We start from the raw sequence: 20,421 nt of genomic DNA, 5'->3' as shown, positions 1-20,421 counted from the left end.
GTATCCTACCTATTCTGATTCTGATGTGGATGATTCCACTCCTACAGCGTCTCCACCTGAGGATTTCTCATTTTCAGAGACTTTGCATTCCATGAGGGAGCACTTTAAATGGGAAGGCCAGGATTACTCTGACTCCAGGAAAAGCCTTAGGGAGTTCTTGTTTTTACCCCAGCATAGGCCTTTAGCTATTCCTCCTGTGTTGAATGTGGTGGAAGATGTTGTTGCAGAGGCTTCCTTGAACCCTGACTCTTTGCCTCCTGCTCCTGTTAAGCCTGATAGGTATTATAGGGTGCCCGAAGCTCATAAATATTTGTTTAAGAGTCCTAGGGCGGACCCAGAAACTATTTCCCAGGGGCCTAAGGGTGTAAAAGCTTCTGTGGTTAAAAATCCTGTTCCCACTGATAAAGAGGCGAGGGCTTTGGATAGGTGGGGAAAGAAAGTGTACACTTCTTCCACTCTAGCCATGAGAGCTTTGAATTGTCAGTTTCACATGTTAAAATATCAGAATTACCTTCTTTCACAATTGAAATCTAAGGTGGATGCTTTGGCGGAAGGTATTGAGTGTAAAGAGTTGCTGGATTTGGTTCATGTGTCCGAACAAGTGGGTAAGCATTCTTTGCAATGTGGTTTTGATGCTGTACAGGCCTCCTCGAGGGTGGCTGCTACCAGCTCTGTTCTTCGTAGGCATGCCTGGTTGAAGGATCAGAATTTAGCTGAGCATGTTAAGACAAGGATTTTGGATGCTCCTTTACAGTCTGATGTGTTGTTTGGTTCGCCTGTGGAAGCTGTTTTAAAGAAAATGGAGGACAAAGCTAAGTCTATGCAAACTGTTAAAGATTTTTTGCAGGTGCAGCCACTGAAGTTTAGTAGAAATTGGCCTGCTAAGGGGTGGACATATCCTGCTTATGATTCTCAGTCTAGGGGTAGGTCTAGACGTGGTAGGGGCAGGGCTCAAAGTTCTTTTAGGCCTAGAACAGGAGTTCACCTGCTCAGACTTCTGGTGAGGGCAGGGGTCAGTCCTTTCGTAAACAGACCCAATGACCTGTTTCTTCAGCTGCCAGCAGATTCTCGTCTGGCAGCTCCTTTGGGGGGAAGACTGTCTCTTTTCAAAGAAAATTGGGATTTAATTACTCAAGACAAATGGGTGTTGGATATCATTCACCACGGTTACAGATTTTATTTCCATACAATGCCCCCTTTCAAAGGCATGCCAGACGTTCCTCCTCTACAAAGAAAAGAGGCTCACAAGCAAGTTTTACAGTTACTTCACATAGGGGCCATTCAGCCAGTCCCTGTGTCAGAGAGGGGCCTAGGATTTTATTCTCGCCTGTTCCTTGTACCAAAGAAGGGGAACACGTGGAGACCAATTTTGGATTTATCTCTCCTCAACACGTTCTTGGACATTCCCAAGTTCAAGATGTTGACGTTACAACAGCTTTTACCTCTGCTGGGCAAAGATCACTGGATGGTAACTTTAGATCTCAAGGAAGCTTACCTTCATGTGCCTATAAGGCTAAGTTGCAGAAAGTATCTGCGGTTTCGAGCTGGAAATTCTCATTATCAGTTCTCTGCATTGCCCTTTGGCTTATCTACTGCGCCCAGAGTATTCACAAAGGTTCTGGCTCCAGTGATAGCTTACTTCAGGCTTCAAGGAATTCAAATCTATCCTTACTTGGACGACTGCCTGATTCTGGCTCAAGAAAAGGAAGACCTTCTGCAGCATCTGGAATATGTTATAGCAGTGCTGAGATGCCTAGGGTATTCTGTGAACGAAATAAAGTCCAGTCTAGTACCCTCTCAAGACATGTGCTTTCTGGGTGTAAGACTGAATACAGCAGCCCAGATGGCCTTTTTAACCCCGGACAAACAAAAGAGTCTGTCACTTTACTTCCATCAACTATCTCATCAGTCCGTGCTGACTGCAAGGACAGTCCTTCAAGCATTAGGGTTCATGGCATCTTGTATTCTGGTGCTTCCCAATGCCAAACTGCATATGAGGAAGCTACAATGGTATCTCAAAAATGTATGGACACAGCACTGCCAGGATTTGGACACTGTCATTCAAATGATACCTTGCATTCAAAAGGAATTCTTGTGGTGGGCTCAGGAATGTCACCTAAACAAGGGACTCTCTGTGACCCGCCCAGAGGCAAGTCAGATTCTAACGACAGATGCCTCGGACATTGCTTGGGGAGCTCATCTCAATGGAAAGTGGATACAAGACAAGTGGCCTGCCAGACTACAGCATCTACATATCAACATGAAGGAGATGTTAGCAGTCCAGTTTGCATTAATGGCTTTCAAGGAGTTACTTCTTCCAGGGCAGGTGTTGATTCTAACAGACAACACAACTGTCATGTGGTACATCAACAAGCAAGGGGGAACACATTCTTATCCTCTATGCAGGCAAGCAATGATTTTATGGGAGACTGCGCTAAGCTTGCAACTAACTCTTCAGGCAAGGTTTCTGCCAGGAGCACAGAACTCCTTAGCAGATGTGTTAAGCAGACAAATCATGGATCCCCACGAGTGGAAACTGGATCTTCATGTATTTCAGAAACTGACAGTGTCATGGGGAACTCCAGACATAGATCTGTTCGCTTCTCCACTAAACCACCAGCTGCCAAAGTATTGCACAAAGGGGTTTCATCACACAGCTTGGAAAGTGGATGCTCTGTCTTTCAGTTGGAAAAACCTTCATGTGTATGCCTTTCCACCTCTACCGCTTCTTCCAAAGGTACTCTTAAAGGTCAGACAAGACAGGCCACGGATGATTTTGATAGCTCCAGATTGGCCTCGGCAACACTGGTACCCACTTCTACGGAGTCTGGTAAAGAAGCCCCCATGGCCTTTACCTCTGATTCCTCATCTGTTATCTCAGAAGGACGGTCATCTGCTCAATGTCAAGCTTCACTCTCTTCATCTAACAGCCTGGCATATTCTGTGTTGAAACACAGCAGGTCTCAACTTCCTCAACAAGTTTTAAATGTGATTATGGAAGCTAGAAGGCCTAGTACTAGGAGAGTGTACGCAGAAAAATGGAAGAGATTTTTATTTTGGAGTACAGCAAAGAATTTGGAGATTTCAGAGCCTAATTTGAGTGTGGCTCTTCAATATCTTACTGAATTATTGGACAAAGGTTTGTCCTTCTCTTCCATAAAGATTCATGCTGCAGCAATTTCAGCTCACTATGATTGTGACCCACCTTTGTTTTCGCATCCTTTGTTCAAGCAGTTTCTTAGAGGGGCAAAGAATATAAGACCCCCACGTAGAGCTCCTACTCCTGCTTGGGATCTCAATTTTGTGTTGGAAAAACTTACTCTACAACCTTTTGAGCCTGCAGCTACTGCTGAATTGAAATATTTGTCATGGAAGACTGCTTTTCTGTTGGCTATTACTTCTGCAAGAAGGGTGTCTGAGTTGCAGGCCCTTATGGCAGTAGAGCCGTTTTTGATTTTCCATAAGGACAGGGTATCATTACGTACTAATCCTTCCTTTATGCCTAAGGTGGTTTCTAGTGTGGCTTTAAACCAAACTATTCATTTGCCTACGTTTTTTGCAGATCATCAAAATAAAGGGGAAAAGATTTTGCACACTTTAGATGTACACAGGCAATTGCGTTATTATTTGAGCAGGACTAAGAATTTTAGGCAGTCTCAGCAGTTACTTGTTTCTTTTGCTTTGAGTTCACAGGGCAAGCCTGTGTCAAAACAAACTATTTCTAGGTGGATTGGCTTTTGCATTGCATTTTGTTATTCCCATCATGGCAAGGAGATTCCAGCTGGGATAAGGCCTCATTCCACTAGGGCTACTGCCACTTCAACAGCTTTTCTAAGGGGGGTGGCAACTAAGGATATTCTGGAAGCAGCTACTTGGAGTTCAGTGCATACTTTCTCTAGGCATTATCACCTTCCTATATATTCTAAGACTAGGGCTGGTTTTGCCACAGCTGTTTTACAAGGCATGTTGTCAGCTCCTACTACTTTATAATTTGCCAGCCTCCCTTACCTCTGCTTTGGGATTCTACCCAATAGTCAGGACTGCAGCAATGGAAGACGAAGAACATAGTACAGTTTTGTACCTACCATAAATGTAGATGTTCGAGGATTCCATTGCTGCAGTCCAATACTCCCTCCTTCCCCTCTGTGTTAGGGGTGGTTGTGTAGGTGAGTTTACATGCTTATTTTTTATATATATATATATTGTTGTATATATTATACATGTTTTTGGTGCAGGTTGTTTTGGGACTTGTCTTTTTGGGTCTTCTGACATCTGGGGCAAGAAAAGACTGAGGATATGACGTCGGTCATGCGCATTAGTACCCTGACGTACTGACGTCAGTCTAATGCGCCCTGACCGACGTCAGCCTTATACTCTGGTATTCGGGCCGACTGGGACGTGGACTATACCCAATAGTCAGGACTGCAGCAATGGAATCCTCGAACATCTACATTTATGGTAGGTACAAAACTGTACTTTTTAAGGTGCCTAGGGTATTCTGTGAATGAAACAAAGTCCAGTCTAGTACCCTCTCAGGACATGTGCTTTCTGGGTGTGAGACTGAATACAGCCTCTCAGATGGCTTTTTTGACCCCGGGCAAACAAAGAAATCTTCCCCTATACTTCCAGCAATTATCCCTACTGTCCAGGCTGACTGCAAGGACAGTCCTTCAAGCCTTGGGGTTCATGGCATCTTGTATTCTGGTACTTCCCAATGCCAAACTACATATGAGGAAGCTATAATGGTATCTCAAAAGTGTATGGACTCAACACTGCCACGATTTGGACACTGTCATTCAGATAATGCCTTGCATCCAAAAGGAATTTTTGTGGTGGGCTCAGGAATGTCACCTAAACAAGGGACTCTCTGTGACCCGACCAGAGGCGAGTCAGATCTTAACGACAGATGCCTCAGACATGGCTTGGGGAGCACACTTCAATGGGAAATGGATTCAAGACACGTGGCCTCCCAGACTACAGCATTTGCATATCAACATGAAGGAGATGTTAGCAGTCCGATTTGCACTGATGGCTTTCAAGGATCTACTTCAACCGGGACAGGTGTTGATTCAAACAGACAACACAACAGTCATGTGGTACATCAACAAGCAGGGGGGAACCCATTCGTACCCTCTTTGCAGACAAGCTATGATTTTGTGGGAGACTGCTCTGAGTTTGCACGTCACTCTTCAAGCAAGGTTTCTGCCAGGAGCACAGAACTCCTTAGCAGATGTTTTGAGCAGACAGATGGTGGATCCCCACGAGTGGAAATTGGATCCTCATGTATTTCAACAGTTGACAGTGGCTTGGGGAACTCCAGACATAGATCTGTTCGCTTCTCCACTAAATTTCCAACTGTCAAAATTTTGCACAAAGATGTTTCACCCAAAAGCTTGGAAAGTGGATGCTCTATCTTTCAGTTGGAACAACCTTCACGTCTATGCTTTTTCTCCTCTGCCTCTCCTTCCCAAGGTGCTCTTGAAGGTCAGACAGGACAAGCCTTGCATGATTCTAATAGCTCCAGATTGGCCACGTCAGCACTGGTATCCTCTGCTGAGGAGTTTAGTACAGGAGCCTCCTTGGCCTTTGCCACCAATTCCACACCTTTTGTCCCAGGCAAGCAATCATTTCCTCAATGTCAAGATACAGTCCCTGCATCTGACAGCCTGGCATATTCTGTTTTAGACCCTGGGGGGTCGCAGCTTCCTCAACAAGTTTTGAATGTCATATTGGAAGCCAGACGACCTAGTACTAGGAAAGTTTATGCTGATAAATGGAGGAGATTTTTTCTTTGGAGCACAGCAAAGAGCTTTAATGTTTCAGTGCCTAATTTGAGTGTTACACTACAGTACCTTACAGAATTATTAGACAAGGGTTTGTCTTTCTCCTCCGTGAAAGTTCATGCTGTAGCCATTTCTGCTCACTATGATTGTGACCCACCATTATTTTCTCACCCTTTGTTTAAGCAATTTCTTAGAGGGGCAAAGAACATAAGACCCCCACGTAGAGCTCCTACTCCTTCCTGGGATCTCAATTTTGTGTTGGAAAAGCTTACTTTACCTCCTTTTGAACCTGCAGCTACATCTGAGTTGAAGTTTTTGTCTTGGAAGACTGCTTTTTTGTTGGCCATTACGTCTGCTAGGAGGGTATCTGAATTACAGGCTCTAATGGCAGTTGAACCCTTCCTGATATTCCATAAGGATAGGGTATCCCTGCGTACTAACCCTACTTTTATGCCTAAAGTTGTTTCTAATGTGGCCTTAAACCAATCTATTCATTTGCCTACTTTTTATGCTGATCCCCAAAATAAAGGGGAGAAAATTTTCATTCTTTGGATATTCACAGGCAGTTACGCTATTATTTGAGCAGAACTAAAGGGTTCAGGCAGACTCAACAGTTATTCATTTCTTTTGCTTTGGGTTCACAAGGAAAAGCTGTTTCAAAGCAAACTATTTCTAAGTGGATTGGCCATTGTATTGCTTTTTGTTATTCTCATCATGGAAAGGATGTTCCGGCTGGGATCAGACCTCATTCCACTAGGGCTACTGCCACTTCTACTGCCTTTTAAGGGAGTAGCTACTAAGGATATTTTGGAGGCAGCTACTTGGAGTTCAGTGCACACTTTTACTAAACATTACCATCTCCCTCTTTATTCCAAGTCTAGGGCTGGGTTTGCCACTGCATTTTTACAGGGCATGTTAGCAGCTCCTAATGCTTTTTAATTTTGCCAACCTCCCTTCCTTTGCTTTGGGATTCTACCCACAGGTTATGACTGCAGCAGTGTGAGACGAAGAACATAGTACAGTTTTGTACCTACCATAAATGTAGATGTTCGAGGATCCACATTGCTGCAGTCCAATTTTCCCTCCCTCCTTCCCCTCTGTAGTTTGGGGTTGCTGTGTTGCTTTTGGGGTAATTATTTTTCTATATTGGTGGTTGGGTATTTTCTATTTTTGGCTATGGCCTTTTCTTTTTAGGCCTTCTGACATCTGGGGCAAGAAAGACTGAGGATATGGCGTCGGTCATGCGCTTTAGTACCACTGCGTACTGACATCAGATCTGAGCGACCATGACCGACGCCAGCCTAACACTTTGGTATTCGGGCCGACCGAGGACAGCGGACTACCCACAGGTTATGACTGCAGCAATGTGGATCCTCGAACATCTACATTTATGGTAGGTACAAAACTGTACTTTTTGTACCTACCATAAATGTAGATGTCCAATAGATATGCAACTGCAGTCGGATTCTCCCACCCTCCTACCCCTCTGCATCCTTCTTTATGGGTCCTCTACCCCTACTCCTATTACCTGGGGGTATCTCTATGGTGTATCTGTTTATTACTGTTGTGCATGTCTGGAATTCTTTATCCATTCACCAAATTTAGCCTTCCTAGGAGGGCACTTGGCATCTGGGGCAAGAAACACTGAAGAAGATGGCGTCGGCCGATGCCTTTATACTCCAGCCGTTCTGACGTCGGAGAGGAGGCGACACTAGCCGATGCCGGACCCAGACGTTGGAATCCGGCCGACCGAGGGCTGCCTGAGGCAGGACAACCCATATGTTATGACTGCAGTTGCATATCTATCGGACATCTACATTTATGGTAGGTACAAAACTGTACTTTTTATGTACTTCTCCCCATACTGGAATATAGTCTTTCTATAATTGTCTTTCTCTTAACCAGAAGCACTGCTTTGATGCAGACTGCCGAGAACAAAATTATTTGGTTAGTTAATCTGATTGATAGCATACAAAACCACTGATCTGAAGTAGGGACTTCATTTGTCAGCAACCTGTGGGGTCTTGGATCCGATATCAGATCCTAGCCGGCAACTTGTTTCATAGCTAATGGTTCCGAGCTCCTAGCTCTTCCCCTCACCCATAATCCCCTGCCAACCCTCCATGACCTCAGATCTAGTTTGCCGCGCTTGTTGGATGGCTGGATTCCTTGAGCTCTAGCGAAAAATCGTCAGTTAAGTCAAATTTCTCCACTTTAATTTAAAAAAAAAAAAAAAAAAGTGTGTAAGAGTTAGGTTCCCTATAGTATTAAATTTTTTTGCATAGTTTTTCCCTCCCTTCGCTGGTCGTTAGTGAGTGTGTGTGTGTGCTTGTGTTTTTGGGGCCTGTGTGTTTGTGTAGCACTCCTTTTTTCTTTAAAGTATGGCTGAGGCCCCCAAAGCCTTTTTTTCTTAATGTACCGAGTGTGGCTATAAGCTCTTCCCGGCTGATGGCCACACTCTGTGCATTCGGTGCCTTGGGGTTGAACACCTCACCTCAGGCTGTACCATTTGTGCAGCGTTCAATCCCAGGGCACTGAAAGTGCGGAGGTCGAAGCTGGTCCTGGCGGGACTTTTGCCCCTGGACTCAGCTCCGGCCTCCGCTGCTCCCGTGGCACTACCACAGGCAGTGGTTATTGCCACTCCTGCCCCCTTCCTTCGGCCGGGACTCAAACTCCTGCTAAAGCGCCGGAGGACAGGGAGGCTAGGAGGGAGAAACGGAGGGAGAAGCACCACAAGCGGTGGGCCGAGGCCTCCGCTTCGGCCCCGCCAGCTAAGCGGGCTTCTCCCTCCACTGCTTCTAGGTCTCCTCCTCCTCAGCTCCGATCTCCTTGCTTCTCCCCAGGGCCCGAGGAGGAGGAGGCCTGATCTCCATCGAGGTCATCGAGGCGGCATTCCAGGCCTGCCTCCGTGGCCTCTTCGAGATCAACATTCAGCATGTCTGATGCAGACTTGGACCGGATGATGCGAAGATTCATCCAGGCCCAGCTGCAGATGGGAGTGCTCTTGCCTTGGGGGGGGGGGGGGCTCGACACCGTTTTTCGCTCCAATTGCTCCTTTTCCGACCCGCTACCCGGGTTCGGAGCGTTCGGAGCCGAGCAGCGTCGGAGCCGGGGGTGGGTCGGCGCCGACAGTACTTGGTACTTCGGATCCGACCCTGCCCTTGAGTCTGTCGGATCCGACCTCTCGGAGCCGTGGCCCGAGCTTCGGATCCGAGGGATTCAGTGTGCCTTCGGCTCCGTCCAGGTCAGAGCGCACTGGTCCTTTGGATCCGATGGTCTCGGCCCCGGTTCCGATCCCTTCATCGGATCTGAGTGGGAGCCGGCTCTCGGAGCCCAGGGAGAGTGGTTCCCCCTCGGCCTTCGATGTTGTGGAGAGGGCTCTGTCAAGAGCATCCGGACCCCCGACCCTTGTCTCAGCTCCATCCTGCACTCCCTCTCTGCTGGGCCAGGCTTCCATCACCCGGCCTCAGGGACAGCCTGCTTCAATGTCCCAGGTTGTTCCATTGGAACAGGATGTTGTTGGCGAGACCTCCTCGGACAGCCCCCCCCCCCCCCGAGGAAGTGCCCCGCAAGCACAAGTGCAAGAGGAGGCACGTGGACTCCCCTGAGTCCTGAACTGAGGACACGGACTTGAATGAAGGGGAAGGCTCCCCAAGGTCACCCCCTGAGGATGTCTCCTTTGGAGACATCATGGAGATGCTGAGGATCAGAGGTGGGTGGTCTGCCCCCAAGTCTTCCTCCGACGAGTCCGTGTTTCTGGAGGCATTCGAAGCAGACCCGTCTACCTCTTGGGTGTCCCCTCTCCGGCCGACCCCTTGGTGGGCCTTATTACCACCAGGGAGTGGAAGGACCCAGACACCGTGGAGCCAATACCCAAACGCCCGGACAGGATACTAAGCCCCCCCCCCCCCCGCAGACCGGTCACACTGGAGGAAGGGTCCCCCTGTAGATGCCATGTTGACGGCGGCAGCCACGAAGAGGGAACTTGCTCAGGAGAGCCCCTCAGTCCATCCACCGAGCAAGGAGTCCCGCTCGATGGACCGCTTAGGGAAGCGAGTTTTTAGTTCAGCGACCTTTTCGGTAAGGTCTCTGAACTATGTGGCACATGTCATCAGGATGCAGCGGGATCTTATCAAAGAATACGCTGCCTCCCCCCCTGAGTCCATGTTGGCAGAGGACAAACAATTGTACTCCACCCGAATGGCCATTCTGAGATCCATTTCAAATACCTCTATGCGGCTATTGTCCCACGCCACTGAGGGAGCCGCTAGAGCTAGCGGAGCGGGCCTAGTCATGAGACGTCAGGCCTGGCTCCGTCATTGTGACTTTGTGGAGCCCTTTAAAGCGTCCTTTGCAAACGCCCCTTTCGATGGTTCTGCCCTGTTTGGCAAAATGGTTCGCGAGACACTTGTCCAGAGCGAGAAGGACAGGAAGATGTCTGCCGTCGGAGTCCGCTTTTCTGCTCCCCAGCGGTCCTTTTCAAAGAACCAAAAGGGTCAGAAGAAGATGTGGTTCCGGAAATCGCAACATTCCCAACCCGCTCCGGACAACCAGTCCTTCCATGGCAAAGGAGGACAGGGAGGACGCCGCCCCAGGGGCAGAGGGGCTCCGAGAAACTTTGGGTCCAGAGAACCTTTCTCTGACCGGCCCACGCAGCAGCCCTGAAGGGTTGCCCAACTGTTGCACTCTGGAGGCAGTCGGGGGTGCTTCTCGGAGCACCTAGCGGCATGGGAGTCCATCACGACAGACCGCTGGGTGCTTGGAATTATATCCAGAGGATACAAAATCCCATTACTTCATGTCCCCAAATTCAAGAACCTCCTCGATTTACCACCCGATCAGAAGGAGGCTGCAGCCGCAGAAGTTCAGCAGCTGCTAAGAAAAAGAGCCATCCAGTCCGTCCCCCAAGACCAGCTCGGATTAGGGTTCTAGTCCAGGTTCTTTTTGGTGCCAAAAAAGACGGGGGACTTGAGATCGATTCTAGACCTGTCCCGTTTGAACCTGTCAGTAACCAAGGAAAAATTCCCAATGGTCACTCTTCAATCTATTCTCCCCCTTCTCAAGGAGAACGATTGGATGTGCTCTATAGACCTCAAGGATGCGTACTACCACATTCTAATGGACAGACGATCCAGGAGGTTCCTCCGCTTCCGGCTGGGAGCCAATCACTACCAGTTCAGGGTCCTTCCCTTTGGCCTCACCACAGCCCCCAGGGTGTTCACCAAGGTATTAGTGATTGCGGCCCACCTGAGACTCCAGGGAACACAGGTCTTTCCGTACCTGGACGACTGGCTCCTGACCGCCCCAACAAGGCATCTACTTTGCTCAGCCAGAGATTTCTTTCTCCGCCTAGCCCCACAGTTAGGCATCACCATCAATGCCGACAAATCCTTTCTGGCCCCGACGCAAGTCATAGAATTCATAGGAGCCAGAATAGACACCAGAGATCTACGAGCCTTCCTGACGTCGGAACGACTACGGAATTTGCAACTTCATGTGCGGGCCATCCGCCATCCTCCAATCAGAGACCCCACCGGCGGAATTGGTCCTGAGGGCGCTGGGCTCCATGGCGGCTGCGATAACACTCCTTCCATGCGCCCGTCTGAACATGCGTGTACTGCAGTGGACCCTTCCAATGGTCCTTTTTGTCTTTTCCTCTCCATCACCCCATTGCTGTCAGCAAGGCTTGCAGGAGGGCTCTATTATGGTGGCTCCATGCTCTGGACCTCCATACGGGCAGACCCTTCTGCACCTCTCCCCCTCTCGCCACAGTGACCATGGACGCCTCGGGTGGGGGAGGCATTATTCAGGCAGGACCGTCCAAGGCACGTGGAACGATACAGAGACCTCCCTGCATATCAACGTTCTGGAGATGAGAGCAGTGCTGTACGCGTTGCAAGCACTTCAGAATCTCCTCCCCGTAGGAACAATTGCAATTCAGTCGGACAACATGTCGGTTGTCTGGTACATCAACAAACAGGGGGGAACCAGGTCTTACCCTCTATGCCGTGAAGCCATGAGAGTGTGGGAATGGGCGATTTCCACCAACCGCTTTCTGATTGCAACGCACATTCCGGGACGGACCAACATCCTAGTGGACAAACTCAGCCGCACCCTTCTTACCCCATACGAGTGGTCTCTCAATCCTCTAGTAGCAAAGCAGATATTTGCAATATGGGGGCAACCCTGCTGCGATCTTTTTGCCTCTCCCTCAAACACTAAATGCGGCAATTTCTTCGCTCTGATTCCCCCTCCAGGGGAAACCCCAAGAGACGCTCTGGTGCATGCTTGGCCACCCGGTCTACTTTATGCCTATCCTCCTCTACCCCTGATGCTGCAACTCTTACAGAAAGCCCCGCAGTTGGGGAGCAGGATGATCCTCATTGCCCCATTCTGGCCTCGGCAAATTTGGTTCCCTTACCTGTGGTCTCACTTAGTGAATCCCCCTTGGATTCTGGATCCCAGTCCGGATCTAATCTCCCATCCGTCGGACTTACCGACCCCAAATCTGGACAATCTGAAGCTGACGGCTTGGTTGCTCCAGTTCCACTCCTAGCTAGGACTCCCGGTATCTCTTCACCAGTCAAAGCCATCCTTGTGGCAGCGCATAAGCCCTCCACCAGGAAAGTGTACCGCAGTAAATGGAAACGTTTCTCCGTCTGGGCGGAGCATCATAACCTAGATCCCTTTACGGCTCCTCTTCCATCCATATTAGACTTCCTAACCGAACTTTTTCAGGAATGCGCTAGTTGCTCTACTGTCAAAATGCAATTGGCTGACATCTCCCATTACCATGTGGGACATGACACAGGGCCCTTGATGTCGGCCAAATTGTGTAAAACCTTTCTCAAGGGTACTTTTTTGCTTAGACCCCCTATAAAAGAAGCCGTACCACCTTGGGATCTTTCACTAGTTCTTCAAGCCCTGACTGCTCCACCTTTTGAACCTGCTGCTTCAGTAGATCTCAAATACTTGTCCTGGAAAACAGCATTCCTTGTAGCCATTACTTCTGCGAAAAGAGTTTCGGAGCTTCAAGCTCTTTCTGTGAAGCCTCCTTATTTGATCTTTCATCCGGACAGAGTGTACCTCAGGATCAATCCCTCCTTCCTTCCCAAAATAGCATCAGAAACCAATATAAATCAATCCATAAATTTACCTGTTTTCTTTCCTAAATATCAGAATAAAGGAGAGTACAAGCTGCACTCATTAGATGTTCATAGGCAGCTACGTTTTTATACTCATAGAACAGCTGGTCACAGACAATCCGACCAGCTGTTAATTTCCTTTGCCAAATTTAATTTGGGGAAAGCAATATCAAAAATCTCTCTATCACGCTGGATTTCACAATGTATCCTGCTAGCGTACCAAGCTTCTGGGAGACCCGCACCTGAAGGAGTTCGCGCACATTCCACTTGTTCCATCTCTACGTCTGCAGCCTTCAAATCTAGAGTTCCATTTGATGATATTTGTTCAGCAGCCACTTGGGCCTCATCTCATACCTTTATTAGCCACTACAAACTGGACGTGATTTCTAGAGGGAGAGCATCCTTTGGCTCTGCGGTGCTCCGCAATATCCTTCCATGATGGCCACCCAAGATTCAGGTAGCTGGGGACTCTGTCCCACAGGTTGCTGACAAATAAAGTCCCTACTTCAGATTAAGAAGTTATGTACTCACCATAAAGTTCCATCTGAGTAGGTGGCTTCATTTGTCTGCAACCATCCCTCCCTCCTTCCCCCTGGCCTTCAGTGGATCTATGTAAGTTGGAGTACCCTTTTTGGGTACATATTGAGGGGCAAACTTGATCTGAGGTCATGGAGGGTTGGCAGGGGATTATGGGTGAGGGGAGGAGCTAGGAGCTCGGATCCATTAGCTATGAAACAAGTTGCCGGCTCGGATCCGATATCGGATCCAAGACCCCACAGGTTGCGGACAAATGAAGCTACCTACTCAGATGGAACGTTATGGTGAGTGCATAACTTATTATTCTACTTTAGAAGAATGCATCCAGCTTCATGTAACAGCAAGACTTGAGATTCTGCTGAACACATTCACCTTTAAAGTCTTACGTAACAGATATCGCCTAGTACTTCAGTACAGAAACCAGACTTACACTTTCAGAAGTAACAGTAGCATGCAGCACAATTTACCCTAAGCACTTGCAGAAGGGCTTTTACTAAATAGTACCTGCTGTTTGGCATAGTATTCCAGAGAATATTGGGAACCTTGAGAATTTACTCTTTCAAAAAAAAAAAATACACACCTGTACATATTTTAGAGACACTGGCTAATGCCATTATGTTTTATCCATGTATTTTATCAAAATATTTTGCTGATGATTTTGTACCAAAATGCAAGGGGGTGTCTTTTGTTGAGTTATTTTAGAATACTTTTCATCTTTTTAATGTTGCTTTTGCTGTTTCAGGCTAATTCAGGCATTTGTTTAGTGAGTTACCAAATGCCTGGACATATTGCCTACCTGTACATTAGCAACTAAGTTGTACATATATCTGTTGTTGTAAATTTTCTTCTGCTATTCTTTGCTGGAGCATAGGTGTATTGGTAAGTTTTGTAAATTTTCTTTTGCATCTTGTATTTCACTGCAATAAAGTAGTACTGGTGTTACTGTCTGTTGTTTTACTGCCCTTTGTGTAATATTCTTTGTATATCATCTCTTTGTAATTGCTCTTGCCCCTCGTGTCCTGGGTCACGGCTGGAAAGGATTGCAGTTCATTTACCTGGTTAACAGAACTTTCATAAATAGAGTGAAGTATGTTATGTCAGATTGTTTGTTGGTGCAGGCAAGCATGTCATTAAGATAGTGTGGTCCTTTTAGTTGAAGCCATTTGCTGTTTGGCCATCAGAGGGTTTTAATTTTTCATGTGGTCCTGTTTTTGTGGAAACACTGGTCGGCTGGTCAGACTTTTTGTAGGACTTAGATAGTCTGCTGTTTAAAGCCTCCCATGAACCAATTGAACGTGTGTCATTAAGAAAGTTGTTTAATATGCATGCAAGGGGAGTTTTCTGTTTGAAGTTGGGACATCAGAAACAGTTTTGTGTTGAAATACAACTTTGTCTGGAAGTCCGTGACCTATTCGAGTTAGGCTCTAACTTTAACAGCGCTGACATTTTTGTCTCAGAATGTTATTTTCCTGATTTCCATTTATGATTTCATAATGCTCCACCTGGAAAGTTACAGTTTGAATGAATTATGCAAAAACGTGATAATTGCTGTAGGTTGCCAGCTTTTCGTTTCAGTTTGTTTGCTTTCATCCTGCTGACTCCCATACTCATGCTTGTTATGCCTGTAAGTTCTGAAATACTCCACATCTAATATAATTGTTTTTGCTTTAGTTTCTTGTGGTAGCTTATAGTGCATGTTTTAGTCTTTTAGCCTTAATGTTTTTTTTTTTTGTTTGTTTGTTTTTTTATGGTCTTCTTGAATTGCATGTAGGAGGTAATGTACATAACTGGCAGGAATCACCTACATGCTGAAGGAATGCAGTAGTGCTTGCAAAACAACTTGTTGATTAGTTTTACAGTGTAATTTGCATTTTTAGTAATTTGTCAAGTGTGTGTGTGTGTGTGTGTTTTTTTTTTTTTACAGAACTTTGTACTGTAGTGTTTACATGTAACTGGTACTTGATTTTGTGATAGTGGTGCATCACATATTTAAAAATATATGTTTTCTGTAGAATTTTAAAGGTGTTTTTTCTCTCTCTGTCCTGGGTGTGGCTGTGAAGTTATAGGTAAAATATTTGCCATCCTCAAAAACTGTTTTATTTTTTGTTTGTTTTTGCCTTTTTTGTTCCTGTTCGTTTTTGGGTAAGTCTCTGTGAATTTACTTTTTACAGCTGATTGTACATCATCTTGCAGCCTGGGAGACTAATATGTTTACTGTACAGGTGGAGTTTTGTTTGTTGACTAGAATGCATTATTAAAGGCCTGTATGGCATTTTGAATACTGTAAAAAATAAATATATATTTTCAGGTTAAGTTTAAAGGGGAAGTTTGCAAAATGTCTGGGCGCCTTTGTGTTGTACATGTGTCTTTTTGCTGAGGCTTTAGTTGTGTCTACTGAGTGAAATGTGTCTTGCTTCCAGTTGCGGAACCCTTCCACCCTCACCAGGCATTGGGGGGGGGGGGTTCAGAATTGTACAGTATGCTTAGAAACATATCCACTACAGGCATGCAGAAAATGTGCATATTAGCCATTAAAAGATTGCCAAGTTTTTTAAGTACCCCTTAAGATTTTATACCTGGGTTGAAGAACCTTGCCAAAAGGAATGCATTTAGGATGTTTACCTGCATAAAGTTTGATGTACTGTTAATACACTGTATGTGATTTTGCATTGCTGAGGCGTTGATACACACTGAGGAATTTTGAAGTTTTGCACATTTACTTGTACCTTTTTGTTTGCTTACATGTATATTTTTGTTTAACCTTAACAGGAGGTGAGGTAGTGAAAATTGCTCAGCTTGCAACAATAGCTGGATCCCAGGGCAGAATCGCACAACCTGAAGGCCCTGTAACGTTGCAGTTTCAAGGCAACAGATTCACATTATCTAAAAGTCAGCTGAGGCAGCTTACAGCAGGCCAGCCCTTACAGTTACAAGGTACTGTACATGGTGTGGAGGGGGCTGGAATGAGGGTAATGTTTTCAGAGCTGCAACTGAAAAGTACATTATGGAATAGATCATTGTTAAAACCCGATGTAGCTTTTGTTATGTTTTTTCTTTCATTGTGTGTCAAGCTGGTGGTGATGTACCAAGTGGCTTGATGGTGTTCGTTTTAGGAGTGGCATCAGAGTTCTTGCCTGTGGCGAAAGCTTTCCACTTGCCTAAATGATGCAGGTCTTATCGCACATGGTGGTCACAAGATGATGTGACTGATTAGCACTTGAATGTTTGACGCATAATGATTAGTGGACACATCTTGTGATGTTCTGGTGTAATCCAAAAAGTGTGAAACTCTGGGGTACATTGTGACAGGCTAGTGTTTCTTACACTTGAATGTAAAACTTTTAGCAGTGTCATGCAACTTAAACAGACTATAAATAGCTAATTCTTTGATAAAAAATTAATTGTTCAATGTATTTTTAAAAGTTTGATACTTGATATTCAGCAACATTTTTTGTCTGCCTTTGTAGATGTAAAAACGCATTCATGTAACTGAAGCACTGAGCTGTATATGAGCTGCTTCCTGTGCTCAGGGTCGATGGTTTGATTCCTTCCATCTTTTTTTGCCTGTTGTGAGACTGAACAAATCAGTTAACTAGACAGTGCTCCTGAGTTGTGTCCATTAGATTTGTCTAGTCAACAAGTAAGTAAGGTTGACATAATGGTTAAGGTGTTTACTTTATAAACATAAGGTGCAGGGTTTGATTCTCACATGGGGTGATTGGCTAGGCTTAAAATGGCCCACAAGGGTAGTTAACCTTGTACTAATCTATAAACTTATCTATAAACCTATAAAATAGGAAAAGCTGAGGACTTTTGGTACGGGCTGTGTCTGACAGCTGAAGATGCAGGCTCCTTTCCTTTTATAATTGTGTTATACATTTACCGTTTTGGTGGTTGTTGTTGTAGGACTTTAATGTTAGGAAAGACCACGATAAATCCATATTTAACAAAAGATACTCTGAAAATGAGGTATACGTCTTACAGAAGAAAAGTGAAAGATCAGTCATTAGGACAGATGACTGAAAGTCAGTTAAAAGAGCGAATAGTGGCTGTTGCTGACAAGGTTATGTCCTCACAGCAAGAGAGTTCTGAAGTGCATGACACGCACTTCCAACAGATAATGATGGAACTGGCAAAAATGAATACAGAGACTATGGATAATATGTCTTTAAAGATGTCTAATATGGAGCAGGAGCTAACGGAGCACTCCAACCAATGTTTGTCACAGTGGTAGGCCTGTTGAAATTGGTAGTGGTTATTGAAACAAGGTTGTTGATGGTGGTGAATAGATAATTGGATGCTGAAGACAGAGCCAGGTAGAAAATCTACACTAATTAGGAATTCTTGAAAATCTGGAGAGAGCAGACTGCAGGGATTTCTTGACAAAGAAGCTGGTACAGTTGACAGAAGTTCCTGAGGATGGCTTAAAAATAGAACGGCACACAGGGTATTTCTGCAACAGTTCCTTAAGAAGGATGCATCCAAGGTCTATACTGGGCCAATTTGAATAATGTGTTACAAAAGAAAGACTGTGTCAGCATTTTGGTGGCCTAGTAAAATAGTAAAAATTAAAGAGTAGAATTCTCTATGGTGATGAAGTTTCAGCAGAAATCTGAAGAAAGCAAAGCCGCCTTTTAGCAAGTGATTAGGGTATGCAGGCAGCAGAATATGAGGATAAGGTGGATCCGTCCAGTACAACTCTGAATTTTTTAGAACATGTCCATTGATATTTGCTGACATAAGGGCAGAGAGGAAACTACACGTGCTGCGATGTTGGTGGAAGAGAGAGTTGTGGTTGATGGAATAGCAGCAGCAGAAAAGCTCAGATGCTTTGCAAAAGTTTTCAGCCTCTGCTTCTAATGGATTGACTTACCCAGTCTTTTCAAGGAATGTAGGGTTATGGGAAGAACAGGACGAAAAAGGAAAAATATGAAATGGATGAACACAAACAGTTAAAGAATGCAATTTTTAAGTACGTTTGCTTTCATTTCGGAAAAAAAAGTGTAAGTGTTTATGGTTGAGAGTGAGAATTTCATATCTTACAAAGTGTATTCAGCATGTGTTAGTCCAGTTGTTGAGGATGAGACATGGCCGGAGGCGGAGCTCCCTCTAAACAGCAGAGTAACAGTAGTAATTGCAATCACTGACTTTGTTTTACACTGATGGTGCAGTTAATAAAGTGAATCTGGGAGTGTAATCCAGAGGGGTGTATACTTTGTTAATGGTAGGTACATAAGGAATTTGAAGGTAATTGGATTTTCATGGCCAGCAGTATGTTATACCAGCCATTCTTTTTTATTTTGCTCTCCTCTGGAAAGAAGCTTGTTCTCTATGGTAGAACAGTTTCCTGTGTGGTTAGAGTATGTGTGCACGATTGCTCAGGGTTAGACGTTATTCAGTTTTTCAACAATGTATGCAGTAGTACATGCACTGGAAGACATTTGGAGGGTATGCTTTTGTAGGTTTTAGAGTCCTAAGTGGGTCACATTACCGGGGGGAGTTGTAGAGAAGTAGGTACATTGGATAATAAATTGAACATTTGATATATTGGCTTTGGAAGTGGACACTGAAGGTAGATATGTGCAGAGAAAATAATGTTATTTGGAAGGGTGGTTTCACTAATAAGTATTTGTCCCCAAAGGAACTAAAACAGAATTTCTGGTTAGAAAGATAGCTATTCATGAGTGGATTAATAAATGAGCCAGACACTGAAATTTGGTTACATCCCAAGATGAAGTAAGAAATGGTCCACAAGCATCATTGTTTTGCCTAAAACTGACACAAATCTTGTTAGATAAAAAAATGCTGTGTGTCAACATGTTCAGGATAGTAAGAGGTGAGATAGGGGATTCACATGTTTATGTTGCAGTGGCAAGACTGAGTAAACTCTTCTGTTTGAAAGAACATACATACGTAGAAAACTCACTTGACTGTTTAACCAGAGCTTCTCTTGAATCATTCTCTGTTGATGTAGTTTTAGAAATAAGGCACTTGTCAGCAGTGGAAATCTAATTTTTACGTTATAACAGAAAAAGAATTTGAAACAATGCTAAGAGTTAGAGAAGTAATATCTTAGCAAGTGTTAACAGTTGGATGTATCATTGTGTGTGAAGTGGGAAAAAGTGAAGGAACTCCTTGGGAAGTATTTCAAAAATTTATTGTAGAATTGTGTGGAGCAAAGTAGAGGGAAGTTGAAAGTTGCAAGAAACTGGGAGTTTTGGTGAGAAGAATGGTAGGGGGCATGGGGGAAGAGTCTTGCTAGAGGTGTGGAGGATAGATGATAGGCTATCTGGATTATAGGGTTCAGCAAGCAGAAACTGTGAAGAACATACTGGACTTTTGGACAGTTCTCCATGAGGCAAGAATGTCATGGCACTAAAGCTAAGGGAGCAGCATGTGGATGGAGTGTAGCAGTAGGGAGGAAACAAGATACCAGGTAAATGTAAAGGCAGAGGGAATTTTAAAGGCTTTTAAATGGTAATGTGGAAGTTGTACATTGAAATAGAAAGCAGCATATGGCAAAGAACAAGGATGAGTAGATGAATGAGGCGAACCTATGCAGCATGCGTCAAAAGTGGAGGAATGCATTAAAAACAGAAATTAAAAAGGAAGAGTTTGAGGTAGTTCTCCGGTAGATGAGGAGGGAAAACAGGATTCGATGTAATCATTGTAGAAATCTGTTATATTTAAGGACCATTTAGTAGGTTATATGGTTCAAGTATTTAATCTTACTCTAAAATCAGCACACCTCCCTAATTCATAACGAGGTGCGATAGTACTGGTGGTTAAAAAGCTTGTTAAAAATGTATCCACCATGAAGTCTCATCACCCTATCTCTCTGTACTTAACCATGATTATAACGTTTTTGCTACTATACTGGCTAGAAGGTTAAGCAGGTTTCTGTTGGAAGTGGTGCATATGGACCAAACATGTTTTGTTAAGGGAAGGACTGTGAA

General features: G+C 45.0%; 1 protein-coding gene across 3 annotated transcripts in view; it reads left to right on the top strand.

The window, feature by feature from the left end:
• The window catches only part of EP400 (E1A binding protein p400), a 3,509,270-nt gene that overhangs the window by 1,584,891 nt on the left and 1,903,958 nt on the right, over positions 1-20,421 (top strand). For all 3 annotated transcript variants that reach the window (XM_044065578.1, XM_044065569.1, XM_044065563.1), the window contains one exon: positions 16,235-16,399. In XM_044065578.1, coding sequence (XP_043921513.1) covers positions 16,235-16,399 — 165 coding nt within the window. The remainder of the gene's footprint in view (positions 1-16,234; positions 16,400-20,421) is intronic.

This window comes from Protopterus annectens, chromosome 1.part0 (genome assembly GCF_019279795.1).
Source record: "Protopterus annectens isolate FY-2018-M chromosome 1.part0, PAN1.0, whole genome shotgun sequence".
NCBI classification, from domain to species: Eukaryota; Metazoa; Chordata; order Ceratodontiformes; family Protopteridae; genus Protopterus; species Protopterus annectens.
This window is presented reverse-complemented; position numbering and strand designations above follow the sequence as displayed.